This window comes from Oryza glaberrima, chromosome 5, assembly GCF_000147395.1.
Source record: "Oryza glaberrima chromosome 5, OglaRS2, whole genome shotgun sequence".
NCBI lineage: Eukaryota > Viridiplantae > Streptophyta > Magnoliopsida > Poales > Poaceae > Oryza > Oryza glaberrima.
Genome location: NC_068330.1, coordinates 15522804 through 15544296, shown reverse-complemented (window position 1 = coordinate 15544296; position 21493 = coordinate 15522804). Strand labels below are relative to the sequence as shown.

The window sequence follows — 21493 nt, the reverse complement described above, 5'->3', positions numbered from 1 at the left end:
ATTAATATTTGGATACTTCTGCAATTATACCTTTTGTTCTTTGAAGAAGCCACTCACCATGAATTTTCTTATTGTTTCACTTGATGGGGATGTTAGTTCAGTCAGGTTTTTTTTTTTTTAAAGAAACTCTTTACTTTCATAAAGTTACTTGTACTTTGAATTTCAGCAAAGTTATCTTCTCCAGTTGATCTTGCTAACTTCCATAGGTGTGTGCTTAGGTGGCAAGTGTGACATGCTAATGCTGATGATGATATCTAGTTGGGTGAAACATTTAAGTTGATTTGGATGACCTTTGAGCCACTCTGTATCACAATTAGGGATGATAAAAGCAGACTAAAGCTAGCTTTCGCAAAATATTATTGCCAATTTTGTTAATTACTTGTTAAATTAAATGTGTATCTTGAACACTTCCTGTAAGATAATGACTGTGCAGTCATCACGGTGATAGGCACTTATTATGCTATAGTTTCCTGCTTAACACAAAAACATGTGATCTTTTGCCCATTGGAAATTGAAAATAGGCACAAGTTCTCTACATTCTTGATCTACCTGGTACTGTTTGGCTGATTATTTTTTGTTTTCTGCTGCTTCTCTTCCTCATCAAAGGTGTCTGGACCATTGATTACTCCTTAAACCCCTATTCATAGAGGTTTAAACTTTAGAGATATTAATGATATAATGTGCTGATTGTGTTAATGTCTTATCTGTGACGCATATGCCTTTTTCTACTGTAGACGCATATGCTTTTGCAAATGCTTTATGGGCATGTTTTATTATTTGGTCAACTAATGTATCTCTTTTCATAAGTTGTTTGTCTCTTGACACTTGATAATCATATCTAATCAAATGAATTCATATCCTTGTTGATCATATATTTGTGCCTCAAACTTTTATCCTCAACCTTTTAACAAAAGGGGGACCATGTTCATTGGGGAACTTATATTTTTCAAGAATACCTCAAATCTTTTTTTATTGTTAGGGCAAGTTATACTTCAGAGAAAACAACAAATATTTGTACTTTGAATCAGTTTATTACCTCTGCATATATTATGTGCAATCTCACCATACCTCTCATTTTTTATGCACCCTTACAAAGTTTGATTCTGTTTAGCTCAAGAAAATATGGTGTGTTATTATATTGCTTGCCATTTAGCGTCAGAACCTCATTCACTAGTTCTGGTTTCTGGGGACTTTGGATCATCCAAATTATATATTATAAGTTTCATATTAAATTGTGTATTTCTGCATGAAAACGTGATATGTTATTCCTCATGGAACATGCATCATGCTAAATGTGTATACAGGCACCTTTGATGGTCAAATTTATTTGCCAATCATCGCCCCACCCATAGCTGCTTTTTGCTACTGTCGTCAATTCCCACAGCACTCAGCATGAGTTCCTCTTGTTAGTGGTTCAGTTCATCATTGCACAGCTTATCTTTCTGCTGTAAGTACTGCTGGAATTCTCATTTTGCTTGGATTGGTACAATGCTCAAATTATTGCTTCCAAAGAGCTTCATAGAAAATTGGAAGTAAGGCAATGCTGCTCTCCTTTAATCTTCTTGATGAGAATGTTCATGAGTGCACCACTAGTTCACTGCTGATATTCAGTAGTTAGTAAACTGTGTTGCCCATGCTACAGTTAATTGCCTTTTGTAAAAGAAATTTTACCTACAGTTCTGTACAAACTACAAACGTTTGCTCCCAGGAAATAAATATTTACATTAGATACTGTCATGAGGGCAAGGGTAGTGACGCTGATGCCTTTTGAAATATTCTTTGTCCTGGAGCTAAGATGGCCAAGGGGTCATAGGCTTTTTTCCTCTGTTGAAATGTGTCCCACCTTGCACCAAAATGGGACTGCCACTCCTGTTCTGTGGTATAGTTTGGGAGATACTGCTTCACTCCAATACCTGCCTTGTCAGAGAACTCTATTATCCTGTAGTTCAGGTCCAATGTATGTTTGATGTTATGGGGGCCAAGTGCTGAGGATAGGAATGCCACCAGGTAGAAAACTTCCTCATCTGGTATGACTACTGATGTTCTGTTGTCCCATCTGCATGAAATGATTAACAAGAATGGTTATTCACTTAATGATGCATCTCCATGGTATCTGTGATTCAGAGACAAAGCTTGTTACCTGGATTTGTTCACTGGATAGAGTAATATGGGACCATTGTTACTGTCTTTCAGGATTTTCCCAAAGACCTCCTTCGCAAATTTATGGATCATGCTTCTTGGAATGATGATATTAAGCCATGGGTGTGGGACTTCCCACATGCCCTTAGCTCTCAACTTCATCTCAGAAGAGTGTACCCTATCCAAGAACTCTATGTATGTTACATCCGTGTGGAATAAGGAGGAAGGCATATATCTAAGTTGAGACAGCAGTGTGTTGACCTCCTGTAAACATATATACATACAGAATTCAACGACTCAAACTTGACCTCATTTTACTTGGTTTATAAACATCTTTAGTGACATAAGGGTAATGGTTGGCTCACCTGTTCCATGACATCAGCCTCGTCAGGGTTGAAGTTCTTTGTCATCTCAAGGCAGAAGAGCACTTTTCCATCTGATTCAAACTGGCTAGAACGCACTGGGTCCTGCGGATTGAAGGACGACCTCCAGTTGTTCAGGATGCCTGTCCTATTTATGATGACAAAGCCCTCGATGTAGTCAAATGTCTTCTCTGCTGAAATGAGCATTTCCTGGTCTTCGGTGAAGCTTGTGAAATCCAAGTAGAGAACTCGTAGCCACCTTACCTGTCATCCATCTGATTAACTCATGAGTATGCTATTGAAATGCTAATATCATCAAGCTGACATGACTTAATTGTTTCGCTTACCATTTTTGGAGCAGGTTCAAGAGGAATCCTGGCTCTTGTGATGACGCCAAACTGACCTAGGCCACCAAGGGCAGCATGGAAGAGATCAGAGTTTTGTTCAGGTGAGCATGTGATAACATCACCTCTTCCTGCATTTGCCAGTCATTATAGAGAGTTAGTTACATTAAATTGTTCAAATCGTCATGCTATATAGGTCTCTCTCATACCAGTCACAATTTCCAGCTCGTTGACATTGCTGATCTGTGGGCCATGCCGGAAGGTCTGCCCACTGACTCCTGCATTCGACAGTGTGCCTCCAACCGTGAGATGGAGATAGTCCGTCCACGACTTTGGTGCTAAACCATACTTCAGAGTCTCATGCAAAACATTTATCCAGAGTTCTCCTCCTGAAGCATCGACATAGGGTGATACGCCAGGGTTCACCCTCATTGTGTTACTCTGGAGGGATTCCATACTGATGACGATTCCCTCAGCAGCCTGGGACTGCCCATACAGCGAGTGCCCATGTCCACGGGCTGCCACTGTGAGCGTGGAGTGCTCACCCATCAAGAACACATGCCTGATGGTTGTGGCAATGTCAGCCACTGAGCCAGGATGAAGCACCGCAACCGGCGGGAAGCTGGACAGGTTGCCAAAGTCCTGTGCAGCAGCAGACACATCGTGGAAGCTGAAATGGCCATCAAGGGTGAGTGCCTCCAGGGATGATGGCACATCTTGTTTAGGCACATGCATGGTGGTGACACCACCAAGGGCAAGTAACAGGAGCAGCTTCAGATACTGCAAGAGTGATGGCCTCATGGCTCTTCTACGTGTCAAGAATGAACAATATTCTGTGGCAATGTTTTGAGAGGAAGACAAAATGTGCAGGAGGACAGTTGTTCACTGCCAAGAGCAGAGGGATGGGAGTGGAGATGGAGGGAGAGAAGGAGATTTAAAGGAAAACCTTGAAGGGTATGTATGTGGACTGGTGCAGGAAGTGGCATGGTCAAACCGGTATTGGGCACTGTTTGGTAGACTAGAAACCCATGTGAGGATGTGCTGCTTACAAAATTTGGTAGAATACATGTTTCTTTTGGAGGAAGCTATGTTGCGGTGGTTGATGGCTCTATTTGAGATGCTAATGTTCTTTCTTCCTTGGCTTCTGTTTCAAGCATGGTGCAGCATCTGTCAGTAAGTGATTGGATGCAGGGAAAAAATGATGCATTCGTTTAGTAAACTCAGTCTATCACAGTACATATCTTTCACTACAGCTTGTTCAGAGGAACAGTGACATAGAAGAGATCAAGCAGGTGCAGTGAACAGAGATGGGTTTTGAGCGTGTATCTGGTGTGGATCTCAGAAGGATTGAGATTCTGATGAAGTCATATGTAGGGAAAAAGAAGTGATATCAGGTATTCAAGTGGCAAACCTGGTTGCTCCTGAGCAGGCCTGCTTGATCCCTCAAATTCGATTTCTCATGCAAAAATTCATGTTGGTCTTTGCGAGGATGAGCCAAAGTGCTATCTCTGTGCTTTCATATTTACAAGTGGCAAGCCTCCTCTCAAGCATATCTGATTAAGTTTCTTCCCATATTTCTTTTTCGGATGTTGGGGCCTGTTTTCCAACTGCATGAAGATCAATTTCTTGCAGAACATATAAACAGGTAACAAAGCTTCTGTCTGGCCATTTTTAGACAAGTTGATACATCAATGATATAATTCTTTCTCAATATTTTGTGGTTCAGGAATTTGATATTTTGTGCTAGCTCAATTGTATGGACATGGATCACTTAAATGTTTGTCCCTTTTTAGTGACCAGAAACTTTTGCTTGATAATGTAGAATTCCTTTGCCCACATGCATGCTGTTGCCATCCTAAGGTTTATCCAAAACAACACTGCCATGTTCTCGGGGTAATTTTTTTCCAAGTTGCTGCCTGTTAGAGTCTACCATGGGAATCAACGGATCATTGTGGTTCTCGTATCTGATCATATCTGTCTGAAGGCAATGTGAGCAGATATGTGAAACAAACTGAATGCTCTGGCATGTCTGCTTTTTACACTTAGGAGCTTAGACAACAGTTTATGCTGCAGTTCTGAAGATATCTGGTAAATCCACAAGCGTAGGAAACCTAGGTTGGACAGACTTTGTAAAGCAAAGTGGAAATGAGGGGACCGGGAAAACTAAGTATTTACCTTTTTTAGGGATAAGTTTATGCCTAACTTTTGTCACAGATTGTCCTTGTGTGAATAATTTGATACATGCGCCAGTGAACTTATGTTATATCAGCTGTTTACTTCAATTATTAGCAATCGGGATTCAGGCATGGTGTTTATTTGAGTTTTATAGGTATCATGTGCAAAATTCAAAAACATGTATAATTCTTCCATTTTTGATTAAGATGCCTGCTCTGGTATCCTTTTATAATGCACAATATTCAGACTTTTTTTCGTTCTACATAGTGGTTACTTGAATTGGGGGGAGGAAATTAGCAAAGCTAGATCCCCTAAGGTCTGAACAACAAATTGGTAGACTCTTTGCATTACTATCCATTCAGAATTGATGCATTGTACATTTTAAAGGGTACATTTGAATAAACCAAAATGTTGAACACTGCAACAAATAATACCATGTCTACCCGACCTGTCCACCAACCAGAAATTTACAGGAACATCACACTCTGTCAATTATATTTACGTAGTTCTTGGCAAAATAACATCCTGTTCTTACCTTTGACTGCAGAAATGTAGCTGATGCCATGCCTGCATACCACCCATGAGTGGCATACCTAATATCAATATCAAGGAATGACTTCCTGTAGTGCTCTTCTTCCTTGAGAGCACACGCAATAAGCTATCAAAAGAGTATACATCTTTTCCAAGAAAACGAAAGGTAGAGATTTTTTTATCAAACATATCAACACATGACCTATTTGTTGACTTGAAAAGGAGGATTGGTTATACTTTGGGTTTCTTGGTCCTTAAGTGGGAACTGGGATATGCAAACTGACAGCTCCTTTTCTGTTTGTGGTGCAGGGAATGACAGAGAATTGCCACTCTCTAACCCAAGAAATATCACACAAGCCTCAATAGAACCACAGGTATCGTGAAGCAAATCACTCTCAAACATTATTGTTTTTTTTATTCTGTTCTAATTTTATCTGGCTAGGAAGTGGGAACTGTCGGGCGCTGGAATATTGCTGCTTCTTTTAAGCTCCTTTTTTTTTCTGTCACAAAAACTATTTCGTTGAAGTAAATGGATGGTTAAATCGAAATGTGCCCATCTTGACAAAAGGAGCCTAGCACTACCCTCACATGGCCATGGTAGGCTGAGTCCAGAATAGAGATTAGATTCCCCAATCCATGACATGCAATTCGCAAAGGTGACATTGATCCGCATCTGACTGCATGCTTTCAGCTGCTCCTTTGCTGTTTCCTTCCGTGCTGTCGATTATCAGTAGGCTCTGCCCGCAGTCCCCAGCAGGAGTCCCCCACACGGCATGTTAGCCCACCAATGGCCTAGCCTGCCTCTCTGTCTGCTGTGACCAGGCCCCTCTGGACGTTGGAACAACACTTTCGGGCCAGATTTCCCAACCAAAGTCACAGCAGAGGGTTTGCAAAACCAATTGGCCACCGAAAACCGCCCCCGAGTGGTTTTGTCAATAGCTGACTAGCTATCTATGAAAATTGGTGAGTTTCAAATAATCATAGTTTGCATGTGTGTGTGTTTTAACTTAGGTGATTTATCTAGCGGTTTTGAAATGCAAACCGGCTCGATAAGGCTGATAACCACACCAAGATAACCGAGCGATTATCGTCATGTTTTGAAACCCTGCAAGTCTGCAACTAAGGCCTTCATTCACAACTCAAAAAATTAACCTGACAAGGGAGTATGGTCTTTATCCTTAAGGGCCTTGTTTGGCTAATAGGTTAGGGAAATAATTTCCCACACACCAAAAGGCATCTTTAAATCCTAACCATTCATTCTTCCTATTTCATTTAATTCTAACCCTTCATTTATTTCCCAATCCCAATCTTACACCTCATTTCCCATTATCCAAACATAGCCTAAGTTGTAATCTTCCAAAATCAATTTTGAGTCATATTCTTCTAAAACCAATATCCAATGCGAAAATAAGCCTAGCATGACCACATCCACATACACCACATATGTGAGTACGTGACACATACAATTGCCCAAGCCCACTTTCCACCAATATCCAGATCAGTGGGCAGGAGAGCTAGTGGACAGTAGGTTGGTTGGAGCCAACAATGCCCACTTCTGGTATATGCCACCTTGGACGCCCAATTGCCCAAGGCTCAGGCTGCTATTCAGCCGTTGATGCCGCGGTCACCAGAGACGTCTACACTACACTTGCACTTCTGCTTTTGCTTGGAATGATTCTGGAGATCGAGATAGATCGAGATAGCTTCTGCCAAAGCCGTGCAGGATGACAGGGCCATTTCTTTTCTTTCTTTCTGAGTTCTGGAATCATGCGGTGCGTGCAGCGGTTGTTTGTCGGGCTATGTTTTGACAGAATTTTTATAGAAAAACTCTCGATTCCTTAATGAACAAGATTGACTTTGAAATGCTGTCACTGGCCTAAATACGTCTGCCTGTCTCTATTGGCCGTTAGCTGCTTGTTGGCCTATAAGCTGCAGTCCGAATTTGAATTCTATAACTTTACCTTTTAGAGTTGATTTTGGTTTTTTTTTTCGTTATTTAGCTTGCCTTTTGGACCTCAATCAAAGAACAGAAGTATAAAAACCTTACCCTAAAGTTATTTTTGATTTGCTTCATTTATTTTTCTTAGCTTATAAGCCGTAGCTCAGACTTCAAAAGTGTTTAGGAATTTGGACTCCAGCTTCTATTGGAGCAATTGTGGTCGCCCCTCGGGCTGTAGCATGCCACACGGAGCCACTGCCTAGGAGCAACATTACGCAAGCAATGGTCTTATCGTGGTTGGGTATTGGTAAAAAAAAAAACTATCGCAAGTCTTTTGAAATGTAAAATCTTTGCCATTAAGATGCGATTGGGTTAACCTCAAACCATCCCAAAAAAGTCCTGAAGTCATGCAAGGAGGGGAAAAAATAGACCTTAAATCCCAAATTAAGTCCTTAAGCTGAGTTTGGGAGTGAGGGAGTGAGGGTTAGGAACCGTCATCTCAGCACGCAAAATAAAGTGATGGTTATCGCATGATTAATTAAGTATCAACTGTTTTTTAAAAAATAGATTAATATGATTTTTGAAAACAATTTTTGTATATATATATTTTTTAAAAAACACAACGTTTAGCAGTTTAAAAAGTGCGTGCATATGAAAAGTGAGGGAGGTGCATTGAAAAGGAAAGAAATGGACTCAGCCTTGGGTCACAGCAACAAGAGGAAGTCCCCAAGTGGAAAGAAAGTTCTAGAAGTGATAAACCACCCTTATCCTTCCAATTTCCAACGTGTAGCTACTAGCTAGTAGTAGCATTTAAGGCTACGTTCGAAAGGATGGTTTGGGAACCCATCTCGTTCGATAAGATGGGTTGGGAACCCATCTACTCCGCACGGAAAACGGAATAGTCCATTAGTGCGTGATTAATTAAGTGTTAGCTAATTTTTTTATAAAAAATAGATTAATTTGATTTTTTAAGTAACTTTCGTATAAAAACTTGTTTTAAAAAACGCACCGTTTAGTAGTTTGAATTAGTTTGAAGGTTGGGATCTTTCATGTTCGAACGCAGCCTTTAGCATATTGTTTATGTACATCTTCCTCAGTGCCAAGGGAGTTCATGGTCCCTCAGTCCCAGCCATGCACTGTACCAGGGGCATCGCATCGGCGACCGAAAAGGGGAAAGAATGCTGCCATGGGCGCGATCGTCGCCTGTGGCCCGGCCTTAGAATTGCAGTTAAGTGGACACGGATGGGCCCACACTTTTTCACGTGGCCCACTTGACACATCCTTCGGCTTTTTTGGGGGCGTGGGCCTTTTGGCTTCCGTGTCGGTTCCTGGAAATGGAGGCAGGAGCCCCAAACTTTGGGGGTTTGCACAGCATAGATGCTTTTCAAGTCCTTTTAGAACAGGAGACCCGGTCAGTGAACCAACCCTGTCCACTGCTACGCTCCCTCCGTCTTAAAATATACTCCCTCTGTTTTTTAATATACAATACTGTTGACTTTTGTAATAAAATTTTAGTATTTAAAATTTATCTTAAAATATAATATCTTCATATGCTCTCTTTTCTCAACTAATCATAATAATATTGTATTAAATTTTAGTTTGCACCTACTCTGAATCAATCATAACCATTTCCTATTTAATTCTACTAACTTTTTAATCTCCGTGTAAAACCTATTTATATTTTGGGATGAAGAGAATACCGCTTCCACTTTGCAACAGTAAAGCAAACAACGGAAAAGGCAGCACTGCTTCGGCTACAAGACTTAAACCTCGATGTCACGTGCACCCTTTGTGTCTCGATTGGCTAGTTCATCCACTGTGTCCCCTACTTGATCAGTAACATATGTCTATCGTGTAGGGAGTATCTTCTTGCAGGCTTCTTTTGTAAAAACAAATGTTGTGCTTTTTGTGGTCTATGCGTGCTGTGGGCTACAGGCCATTGCAGGAATGAATTGGATAAAGATAAAATTTGCCATCCTAAAAAACAGGCTATATTTAAATATTGTGATCTTTGCTAGTGGACACCGTTAAAACGTAGCTTTACTTGGAGACATCTAAAATATGGTAATTTGCTAGAGGACGCTGTAGTCATTAAAATACAATATCCACTCAACTTGGAAGAAAGAGCGGAGAGACTAGGTGGGGGTATAATCCGGTTCAAACTAGATGTATTGCCTTGTTCACACGGATGAGAAGGGCATTCTAGTTATTTTAAAATATTTCTCTTCCATACAATTTGAAAATGATGAAATAACCGACGCGGTGTCATCTATTAAATTACCATGTTTTTATTGTGAACTCAGGTAAAGCCATGTTTTGCGCGTGTCCAACAGGAAAGACAATAATTTTTTTATGTGCCTTGGATAAATACGGCGAAATTGAATTGAATGAGTACTTTTGCAAGTCAGATGGTGTTGAGAGAATACTTAAACCATTTAGAAAATAGATGGAAATGGTACCTGTTGCAGCGGTAAATTCAGTTGTATGACTAGTATATTTGCTTTGAAGCTGGCTGGTTCGATTTCATGTGCCTTGTACAATTCACATCTTTTGGAGATAACCCAAAGAATAAAATTAATAATTGAGATTACGCAATTCCATAAGAATAGAGAGAATCGATTAATGATTGAATGGCTGTGGCAGGTGAAGTTGGCTCTCCATAAGAAAAGAGAATCGATTAATGATTGAATGGCTGTGGGAGGTAAAATTGGCTCTCCGCATGGAAAATATGGTGGTTTATTAATGCATAATTAATTAAGTATTAAAAAACTTGAAAAATAGAATAATATGACCTTTTAAAGCAACTTTTGTATAGAATTTTTTTTAAAAAAAAACATCGTTTAGTAGTTTGGGAAGCGTGCGTGTGAAAAATGAGGATGGTGAGTTGGGAAAAGAGGGGGAAGAACATAACCTAAGATGATTTAGCATAAATGCTAGGAATAATTGAGAATACTTGAGATGATGTGTATAACTTTATGAGAGGAGACGGTTTGTATCATGGATCGATGATCCAAAGGCTAAGGATGATTGAGATGATGTGGTTTATAAGAGAGGAGAGAATTGGTATTGCCTATACTTATTAGTAGTGTCAAAAAATACTAATACATGAGTATATTGGATTTGTGCAACCCAAACATTTGCAATTGGTAGTTGGGGCGGCGAACGTTAGGGGTTCGTAGGAAAGGTCGGATTGGAAAGCTTAGGTCAAAGGTTCATAGATTAGTGAAATCTTCTGGACTACTTTCTCCGTCCAAAAATATAAGCAGTTTTAGACTTCGATATAGTCTTTGAAATACTATTTTGACCAATAGCATCTATAAAAGTTAGATGTTTTAAATTAAAAGAGTTGCATATTATGATAATTTATTTAATGATAAATCTAGTAATATCAATTTTACATGATTGATCTTTTTAATTTCTGTGCTATTAATAGTCAAAGTTAAAAGTGTTTAACTTGGCACTATTCTAAAATGCTTATATTTTGGGATGGATGGAGTACTCCATATGGTATTATGGTTGATGAATTCATGGTGATAGAAGTATATCCGGTTTAACTCCTGCTCCCTTAACAGGAACGTTCTCAAAATTATCATGTCAATGATGAACTCTCACGTTCCTAGACCGAAAAAACAATGATCCAAAATTCCCAAATGGACAGATAGGCAAATCTTTATTTGACAGGAGCGCACATACGCTCTCCGTTATCTGTCGAATTTGCATCAAATTAAGGTCCACACACAGCAACGGTGCAGCTTTTGATCAGTAGGGATCATTTGCACTGTAGCCACTAGTCAGTGGGATTATTTGGTCGGCCTGGAGATACCATATCTCTCCATCCGTTGGCCGGCTTATCCGTGATCTGGTTGTCGTGTAAAGCTGTGTGCGTGCGAAGAATAATTTGTTGCTTCAAATTCGACAGAGTAATTTGCACTGAAAAATAGAAACCAGTAGTACGGTGGTAAAACCGTGGCGCATGACTTTTCATTTTGGGAGAATAGTCAATGTATCCTTAAAGTTTCGCTCGTTTACCGAATTCGTCGTATGGATATACCATATCATCATTCATATAAAATATATAGTGAATTGTCTAATTTACCCTTATACATATAACAAAAAAAAAGAAAAAAATAAAAAAAGTAAGGATGAATTAGATATATATACCATAGGAACAAAGTACAAAGCAGAATATTGTTGCGAGCGCCGCACAACGCTCCCTCCCAGTTTTTCCCTTTTTTACCACCCAATCTTTATTTCGCATCCTACATCTCCTTAGTTCGTTTTTTACCACCCAGTTCGTTTTTTTACCACCCCACCATTCGTGTTTCTTTTTTCTCTTTTTTATCTTATTCGTGCTTTATCAAAGGATCCCGTAAAAATATTAACCATCTAGGATTTTCCTTTTTAGTTCCTTCTCTCTAGTTTTTCTGTTTTCATGTTTTAGTAAAATATTTACTATCTAGTTTTTCTTTCCGAGTTTTCTGTTTTTCCAGTCTCTCCACTTTTCAAAAGTAACGCCTTTTCAAAAGTAACGAATTTACTCTGTGGAGTTTTTCATTTACTCCCAGCCTCCCACATCTGCTTCTTAAAAGTAACAAATTTATCTCGCATGAATGCCCCTCCATTCCTAGATGGTCGTAAAAGAATTACTACCGGCTTACAACGTAGTAATTCTTTTACCATGGTTATAAATATTGGAGTAAATTGCATTGGTTGTACACAAACTTGTTAGGTGGGTGCAATTTAGTACATAAATTTATAAAATGCTCGTTTCAGTACACGAACTTGTCTAGTTCGTGCGAACAAGGACCAAAATAACTTGGCAATGTTAATTTTACAAAACTGATGTTGATTAGGATGACATGCATACGTGTAGTGAGTATGTATAAGACATGCAATATTTATAATTTTAGTCTCAACTGTCCTTTATCATGGAAATGATGACTTTCATATATTTCTAACCCTTATATCATTGCTCAGTTTTTTTAAAACTTTTTCTACTATCACTATATCCTATTCTATTTTTCATTGAAGAGGTGTATGTCTAATATCAACCTTCTCATATATATGTTTACGTAGTATCCTAACAGCCCTTAAATCAATAAGATTAGCCATGTAGTGTCCTTTTCGCCTTCTTCCGCACGCACCAGACAAGTTCATATACCAAAACGAGCATTTTACAAGTTTCGTGCACTGAATTGCACCCACCTAACAAGTTTGTGTACCGTGGTCTGCGAGTAAAACAATTACCACATTCCTCTCGATATAGCCCATGATCTAGTTTCGTGCACTGAATTGCACCCACCTAACAAGTTTGTGTACCGTGGTCTGCGAGTAAAACAATTACCACATTCCTCTCGATATAGCCCATGATCTCGTAGCCACTGTGTAGTAATATGTTTACTGATGTGTTCAGTACACAGTATAAGAGTAAAAACTTAGACTTCATGGTCTGCGAGTAAAACAATTACCACATTCCTCTCTATATAGCCCATGATTTCGTAGCAACCATGTAGTAATATGTTTACTGATGTGTTCAATAGAGTAAAAAACTGATACTAAGAATATTGTTAATATGTATCACAAAATGGCCGTACGAATAAAAAAAATTACAGGCTCAATCACACACAAGTGATAAAAATTACTCATAGGTGAATCAAACTAGAAAAGAAAAAAATTGATTCAGCCAAAAATCCATCATAAAACTAGGATCCTGGTGGCTTTGCTAGATCTTGCTATAAGGATGGAGATGCTGATCTGTATCTTGTGACAGGTAGTGGAGTAGGGCTGTCAACGAGCCGAGCTCGAGCGAGCTCGTCTGCCTAGGCTCGAGCTCGATACAAGCTTGAGCCGAGCTCGAGCCGAGCCTATAAAATATTCGAGCCTTCCGACAGGCTCGGCTCGAGCTCGATCAAGCTCGAGCTCGACTACCGAGCTTGATTTTTAAGTAAAACAATATATATTTCAAAGATAATCTTTAAAAAAATAATTAATTTCTAGTTCATCATATTAATAGAAGAGGAAAAAAGAATAAAATAAATATATGATGTCAATAAAAGGCATACAAATAACATATTTGATCTCCTAATTTATTAAATAACAACAAAAAAAATCATATATTACTAGGCTCGTTGGAAACTCGAGCTCGGCTCGACAAAGCTCGCGAGCTTAGGGAGAGGCTCGGGCTCGGCTCATCTGGAGCTCGAGCCGAGCTCGAATCAAGCAGCTCGCGAGCCTCGAGTTTTTTTGACAGTCCTATAGTGGAGAGAGCAACCGGGTGGCGAGTGGTAGTCGACGATGGAATCATGGAGGGGTGTAGCGACGTGGTATAGAGATGGGTTCGACGTTGCGCAGTAGCAACCATCCATCATCTAGCAAGCATGAAAAAAATGAAAAAAAACATTCTCATTCATGTATAAGGACGACGAGCAAAAAAAATAGCAAACAACCTCCATCACCAGCGGACTATACCCTATCCTTTGCGGCTAGCAATATGGAGCACGATGTGCAAATATAGGGCCTGTGCAGCCCATTAATTCAGATCAAGTAATATTGGAGATTGCACATTAATTTGATTTGCAAAAAGAAATGGCAAAATTTGCCATAGGGCATCGAAAAAACGTGTAATTAGCTCGTGGACACCGCAAGAACGAGAATCTGTTGTCGGACATCACAATAAAGTGTAATTAGCTCCAGAACACTCGGGGCCTTATTTTATTATTTCCTGTGAATTTGGAGAGAGAAACATTAGTGAGAGTACGATTTTGCCCCTGCCCTCACACCAGCCAGAGCACCGCCACCACCTCCTCCGTGCGGCGGCCGGCGCGGTGAGTGCGCTGGGGAGAGGGGGAGAAAGGCGAGCCCGCTCTGTGTCGCCCGCTGCCACACCCACGCAGGCCGCCAACGCACGCCGCCGCCGGTGGCGACAGTCGACGCATGCGCGTGCCGCTGCCTTCTCTACCATCTGCGCCGTTGTGCCGGAAGACGAGGAAGACGACAGCGACAAGGATGACAAGAAGGAGGAGGCCGTGGAGCTTGAGATGCTGCACATCGACCACGTGTGGAAGTCCGTGAAGCCGACGAGCTCCGCTGGTGGCCACCGCGGGCTGATGCAGGTGGAGCTGCTCCGTTGTTCTTCGGTCGCTGGACATTTCCGTCGGCATCAGTGTCGTCAATCAACACGTCTGTTAGCTCCACGCCAAAGGGGTCATCGGTGGCGATGAGCCCACGCACGCCGGCTACAGTGCGAAACATCCCGGTGATGGCTGCCGCCGCTTAGACCTGTCACAGGGACAGAACACAAGCGCTGCACATGTTCAGTTCCGTCGCCGCCGTTGGCCAACCCAATGCGTCGTCACTGTCCAGGTCGAGACCCAAGGGCAAACTTGTCTTTATTTAGTGTTTCTCTCTCCAAATTCACAGGAAATAATAAAATAAGGCCCTGAGTGTCCAGGAGCTAATTACACGTTTTTTATGCCAGATAGCAAATTCTCGTTCTTGCGGTGTCCACGAGCTAATTAAACGTTTTTCCGATGCCCTGTAGAAAATTTTGCCAAAAGAAATTGGTGCTTCATGCGTGAAGGTAAAGGAGAGTATGCAGATACAAATCGGAGTGTCATTTCCTTACTTGCTTGTTCTGTCAATGTCACCGACGTGGAGCAGCCGCCGGTTGTTTCTCTTGACCCAGATAAACACCTCCTTGCTGGTTAAGGTGATGTCCGACGTCCGGCGACAAGGCCCGAAGCAGCGCCTTCGCCTCAACCGCCACCGGCCACCGCCGTTAACCGCCACGGTGTCATCGTCCTCCTCCATGGTGTGTCACCGATCTGTGGGCTGGGACGGTGGATCGATTTAGATCCGGGGAAGTTGTTTTTATCGAAGTAAATCATTTACTCCGATAATAGTGGGAGCATGACGACGGGACGTGGGGTGGGATCGGAAGTAGGGAAGTTGTTTTTATTATCGAAGTAATTTGTTTACTCCGATATCAATGGGTGCGGGATGACGTGACATGGGGTGAGGTGGGCTTGGACTAATACATGTTTGGTGCTCGGAATACTAAGGAACGCACTGCGCTCCTAATAGTACTACTCTTTTTTTTTTACCCTTTTGACATATTTTTTACTCTTACATACACCATACTTTTTTTTCCTTTTCCTATAATATATGTAAGGGTAAATTGGATAACTCATTGTAGATTTTGCATGGGAGGGTAATACCGTTTGTGCGTGTGGCGATTTTGGTAGGTTCAAGAACTATATTAACCCACATGATAAATTTAAAGGACTCGTTTGGACTATAAAAGCTAAATTGACCCAGGAATAGAACTTTAGGGATCATGATAAGTCTCAGGACCACCTTCACATTCTCGGTTCTGTACACAGGTGTACAGGACAAGCATGTGCCACCGGAACTCTATTCGCTTGCGTACTTACACGAGTAGACGGGTGATCAAGTTTCTGGGCAACGTTACGCGTGACTACTACAATTCATCTTTGCCTTCACCAACATGTCAACGGAGAACACTGAAGACAAGGAGGTGAACGGGAACGACAACAACACTAGAGACAAGGAGGTAAACGGGAACGACGTCAACGGAGAACACTGGAGAGGAGGTGAACAGGAACGACAACACTACAGACGTGAATGGGAACGACAACACCAACAGAGGCAATACTGCCTCAAACTCCAGTGGAGTGCCATTCTTATGATGCTCCAATTTATCAACTGCACTAATTCATACCCTAATTTATCAATTGCACTAGTTTATATCCTATATGCGTTTATTGTCTTAATATTTTGGATTAAAATATGTCGAATTATGACTAAATTTCCAACATGAAACCACATCGATATCAAAAATATATGGGCGTATAAATATATATGAGCAGCTTCACAAATAGGCATACCCTAATATACCCATGTTCAACATATGGGCAAATCCGTATTAAAAGTCCTGTGGGCTGTGGATGTAAAGTGTATTCATCTGTGTCTTCAATGTGCAAGTTTCAGGCTGAAACATACCTTAATCTTGCATCATCATAAATATTGCTGATATTAAGTAGGGGATTTTCGGCATTTCAGTGGTCGAGTGCAACATGAAGATATTTAATATACGACAGCATAATTCAGAGCATAAAAACACATAACACTAGTATAATATGAACTTATAGCAGTGTAAATCACAATACTAAGAACCACACTTCACAAATATCATTGACGCTTTAACCATACTGCCACATGATACAGGCAACTCAAGCGTAGCAGCTGCACATCACACTACTCTGGGTTTAATCAAGAAGTTAAAATGGCTGGTGCAGCAGCAGAGCCACAGACACAGACTTAAAAGGAACAAACGAAAGCCTCTTCAAGTAGAGTATGCTGCAGGCCAGTGGCCAGCGCTGAAACTGGCTCATTATTTGTAGTAACATGAGATAATGAGAGAATAATATGTGGATATGGTATTACTTAAGCTCTTCTGATAGGAGCATCAGAAGGGAGCCATGGTTGCTTAAGAACATCCTCAAGTTCCAAGCTTTGAGCGAAGAGGAACAGACTTATCATGCCCATGGCATCATCATCAAATTTCTGGGATCCTCTCCAATTCCTGAAAGCAAAGCACAATAAGATCAGCCAGAATATAGAAAAAAAGATACTGCAAGAAACCAATCTGAAGAGTACAAACATTTTAATCTTCTTGCACCGATCTTTTGGATGTTTCAGGGTCTTGTCCCGGCCCGACGCGGTCAGGGCCAGCGCAGGCTCCTTCCGGACCGGGATTGATCAGAGTTTCAGTTGATTGCTATTCAAAGTCTTCATAGTCGGCCTCATCCAGCATGTCGTCATCGTCATCGTTGAAGGCAGCGACGTCGGCTGGGTAGCGCAGGATCCCACCGATCCCACCAAAGCCACGGCAGAACTGTGATCCTTCCTGCGACTTGTTGGTGACAAACTCCAGGGTGCAGCCATACTGCTGGTAATTCTCCGCGAACCACTCCAGCAGCAACGGCTTGTCGATGACATCAAACTCTCCTGATGTTGCCTCGTCCACAAAGTTGCTCTGATCTGCCTCCTGGTCACTGTTGAGGTACTTGATCACTGTTTCTCCTGTGGCGGTGTTCTTCAGCTCGTATCGCCTGACATCAAGGTTCTCCCACACAATCAGTGTATCCACAGCACCCATCTCGAGCGCCGTTATTGTATCCTGCACACCTAGGACATACTTCCCGGTGTCCTGGCTTATCTCCTCAAAGTACTTGCCGATCAGCTTCTTTTCTTGGACAAACTTGACATCAGACAGCACCTCTGCAGACATCTCAATTGCTTGGTTGAAGCCACTCTCCCCTCCATATGACACATCAAGAGTCTTGATTACCTTTGCTTGCAAGCGTGGATCAAACATCTCAGATTTTCCCAGCTCGGTCTTGAAATCGGCAGAGCCAGCGAGAATAAGACCAGCGATGTTTGGCTGGTTGGTGGCTGAATTGATGAAGAACTGGGTAGCAAGCTCAGCCGCCTTGCGCAGGTAGTTGTGACGCCTCTCCATGCGCAGGCGGGCAAAGCGGACAGCAGACTGCCCTCCTCGTCCGTGCTTCTTCGGGAGATCGACGTTGAACTTGTAAAGAACCTCCCTGCTGTTGCCACTAAGTGTACCATACAGTGTTCCGTTGCCATCCATGATTATGAAACCAAACTTGTCATCAGACTCCAGAAGCTCATTCAGTGCCTCTGTGTGGAACTTGTTGTCACACAGATACAGCGAAGCGTTAATCGGCCTGAACGGCTCAAAGTCGAAGGTGACCTTCTTCTCTTTGCCGTCATCGGTGACAATGGTCCCAGTATAGAGCACTAATCCATTCGCGGGAACTCGACTATACAGCTTCAGCCTCTGTTGGGCAGAAGTTATGGCGGCCAACACGGACTGACGGTTGACTCTGCTCTTGATGTTAGAGGCAGTTCCATACTCATCACCCAGCATCTTGGTGACTCGGGAGACCTGATCACGAGGTGGCATGATAAGCGAAATCATGCTCGTACCGTTGCCCCTGGCAGCATCAAGTGCCTTGATCAATTTCTTGACCTTCCATACTTCAATGTTCTTGTCGGTTTCATGTCCCTCGCCCATCTTGGCTAGTGTTTACAGCTCTCTTCGCCTGAAAGAATAAAGGTATGGCAACTTTATTTTTTTAAGAATTGATTGGTATGAACAAGTTAAAATAAGACTGATACAAATACTTTTAATGAACCAAAACTCATACAGAATGACCTAAATATGAATATATAGTCAGTGTAACATGTAGACGTGCTTAATCATTGAAATATAAATAAGTTCTGGTCATGGTGTATATTAAATGAAACCACACCCATATACAGCAAACCAAAAGAAATCTATGGAGTAACTTAATCAACATTCACACAACACAGCTTTTAGTTCTCACAACGCTACAATGATTATATGCAGCAGACTAGCCATCCGATCCAAAACAGCACAGACATCAGAAACATATGCACTGTGCGTTGTTCCAGTTGGGGCAAACACTCAGATAAGTGAATGTAAAGTATCAGAAATGGAACAATTTTAGAGTGTGGGTCTCTGTTTTAACAAAGTTGTTTTTACCGCCTTCTTGTAAATAAATAAAATAAGGTGCGAACCCTGTAGCTTAGTCCACAGGAGATCAGAAATTGCACTAAGATCACAGTTCACAACAGGAGATCAGAAATTACTGGGCAGGGCATTTTGTTGGATTCAGACATGAGCCTATGACAGAAGGGTGTGTTTAGTTCATGTCAAAATTGGAAGTTTTGTTGAAATTGGAACGATGTGACGGAAAAGTTGGAAGTTTGTGTGTGTAGGAAAGTTTTGATGTGATGGAAAAATTGGAAGTTTGAAGAAAAATTTGGAACTAAACTCGGCCGAAGTAGGACGTAAAAGAGAATCTCCATAAAAAGAGTGTAATTTTTAAGAGGTTTTTACAGACTAGTCAAGAAAACTTCTTGCAAACTGGAATGATATATCATTAACAGATCCATCTTTTTAGCATCGATCTGCATAGAGACAGCACTTACTACTAAATCAATCGAGACTTTGCACCCTATGTTTTATTTGGTCCTTCTGATCCAACAACCCAAGCGTACACTAGCAAGAAGGTACTAACACTAGGATAGTAGCGTTGTCTAAATAAAATACATCCAACAGCGACGAGATGAGCCTCATCATACTATTAAAAGAACACAACAATCAAGATTAGACATCTCAAATATCTCTAAATCTATCCACGCCGAAACACACCCGGCACAACCGAACCAAATCGTGAGCCAAGAATTAATATGTTCCACCATCTTAGAGCACACACACAGGAAAAAAAATCCACTGATTTTACAAACTAACCGTGTACCGTGTAGACGCCCAATCCAATCAAGTTGAGAAGAAGAAGAAGAGACACACAGATACAGATACAGATACAGATACAGGAGCTGGAAAGCTGGAAGGAAGCGCCTCAAACATGGAAAGAAATTAGAGCACCCTTGCAATCATCCCGCCATTAGCCACATGCGCACATGATGACACAAAAGTACTCCCCCCTCCCAAAATACAAGTAAAAATAAGATCATATAAGACATTCTACCCAGTACTATTTCTTATAATTTTGTGACGGAGGGAGTAATAGTAGTAGAAGAAGAGGGGAAGAGGCGGCGGCAAGGCAGCCGGGGGTGCGCACCTGCGTGAGCGAGCGAGATGGCCGGGCGCCGCGGCGCGGCGAGCGAGCGGTTGCGGTGATGTTCGTGTGCGTCCGCACTGCGTGATTATATTGGTGCCGCTTTGGCTCCGCGAGCTTTAGAAGAGAAGGTTTTGAGCGAGGCAGGGACGGTGGTGGCGGAGATCACGTCATCCAAGAGAGAGAGAGAGAGAGAGAAAAAAGAGGGGTTGGCACACGTAGCAGATGGCGGGAGAGCCAGAGTATGTGTGCTGTTCACCAACCCGTGCGGCGTGGGACAAGTGTCCGCGCGTCGCGTCGGTCTCCCGTTGATCGGTTCGGTTCTCCTCCTTCGCGAAGTCGCGGGCGGGCGGGCGGGCGGGCAACGCAACACCTGGCGCAGCGAGGCGTCGGCCACCGAACAACCGTTGCCGTTCGCAGCAGCGAGATATTTTTTGGGTAGGCACTTTTTTTTTTTAACTTTATCAAAATTTGGTAAGTTTGAAAATGACATCAAAGTGAACAGGCTCTCAGATCGGAGTTTTGTCAGGGTGTCACGTTGAATGTGGTTTCGTTATAATGTTATATTCAAACGACTCTATTTTGCTACACTCCTATTTAGACCAATTTTGATTATTTACAAATGTTTTCCACTGTGATCTGAAACTTGCGTGGGACATATCGATCCCAATCCAATTGTCGTCTTCCTCTAGATGCCGCTGTCGCCAAACCTAGATCTCCCCTACGTGACAGCGCTCCGCCGGTAGCAAGGGACGTGGGGGTTAGGGACTGCACTTCACCGCCAACCACGCCGGCGCCGCGGCACACCAGGCGCTCGACCTGACCGCGCACCACGGCATCACCCCATTCTCCAATGAGCTCCTCGACGTGGGCGGCGACCTGCTCGCGGCGGAGCTCCTCATTGAGGCGAGAGCGTCAAGAACACCATGGAAGCTGCTGAACCTGGCGCCGACAACATTGACCTCAATGTCTAGCCTCCTGACGCCATCGGCGATGACGGGGCCTTGCGCGGCGACAACCATGCGAGGCCAGCGCGCGCAAGCCGTAGTCAGCTCCACCCTGCGGCATCCAGCCCCTTGAGTAGGCCCTCCACCTCGTCGGGGAGGGAGATCAACGCTGGCCATGGTAGAGCTCGCTATTGAAGAGGGACTTCAAAATCCACCACGGAGTTAAGCCAATTTGAGTGGGATTTATTGGGGGAATTGATGATGAGGATGAGAGGAACCGATTTTTTTCATTCAATTTGGGGCGAGAGCAACCTAGGATGGAGATTAAGAGAAGCATTGTCGC

The 21493-nt window shown here is 42.2% G+C and overlaps 2 protein-coding genes and 1 long non-coding RNA gene across 5 annotated transcripts; 1 reads left to right on the top strand and 2 right to left on the bottom strand.

Annotated features, from left to right (window-relative positions):
- Window positions 1-1253: 1253 nt before the first annotated feature.
- LOC127772659 (cytokinin dehydrogenase 9) lies at window positions 1254-3661 on the bottom strand. The gene is made up of 5 exons (XM_052298615.1): window positions 3055-3661; window positions 2849-2976; window positions 2505-2765; window positions 2141-2403; window positions 1254-2056 (listed from the first exon to the last, which is right to left on the bottom strand). Exons 1-5 carry the CDS (start codon window positions 3644-3646, stop codon window positions 1735-1737), a joined length of 1566 nt encoding a protein of 521 aa, XP_052154575.1. The 5' UTR covers window positions 3647-3661; the 3' UTR covers window positions 1254-1734.
- Window positions 3662-3881: 220 nt separating this feature from the next.
- LOC127772661 (uncharacterized) lies at window positions 3882-16799 on the top strand. Of its 3 annotated transcripts, none has more exons than XR_008017435.1 (4): window positions 3882-4490; window positions 5568-5717; window positions 5861-6514; window positions 16737-16799. It is a non-coding gene; the product is annotated as an uncharacterized LOC127772661 (long non-coding RNA). The 3 variants fall into 3 exon arrangements; XR_008017436.1 differs by lacking the exon at window positions 16737-16799 and adding an exon at window positions 15872-16263 and having other exon boundaries at window positions 5861-5925; XR_008017434.1 differs by lacking the exon at window positions 16737-16799 and adding an exon at window positions 9184-9768 and having other exon boundaries at window positions 5861-5925.
- A 158-nt stretch (window positions 16800-16957) lies between these two features.
- Window positions 16958-20360, bottom strand: LOC127772660 (eukaryotic peptide chain release factor subunit 1-2-like). The gene is made up of 3 exons (XM_052298616.1): window positions 20207-20360; window positions 17173-18640; window positions 16958-17094 (listed from the first exon to the last, which is right to left on the bottom strand). Exon 2 carries the CDS (start codon window positions 18610-18612, stop codon window positions 17290-17292), a length of 1323 nt encoding a protein of 440 aa, XP_052154576.1. The 5' UTR covers window positions 18613-18640; window positions 20207-20360; the 3' UTR covers window positions 16958-17094; window positions 17173-17289.
- Window positions 20361-21493: the final 1133 nt, after the last annotated feature.

What these genes read in the sequence shown, in the direction of transcription:
- LOC127772659 (XM_052298615.1), bottom strand. Translation starts at nt 3,646, where the DNA reads ATGAGGCCATCACTCTTGCAGTATCTGAAGCTGCTCCTGTTACTTGCC. An exon ending in TTGAACCTGCTCCAAAAATG is followed by an intron (nt 2,766 to 2,848) that starts GTAAGCGAAACA and finishes GATGGATGACAG; the next exon opens with GTAAGGTGGCTACGAGTTCT. An exon ending in TATCCAGTGAACAAATCCAG is followed by an intron (nt 2,057 to 2,140) that starts GTAACAAGCTTT and finishes CATTTCATGCAG; the next exon opens with ATGGGACAACAGAACATCAG.
- LOC127772660 (XM_052298616.1), bottom strand. Translation starts at nt 18,612, where the DNA reads ATGGGCGAGGGACATGAAACCGACAAGAACATTGAAGTATGGAAGGTC.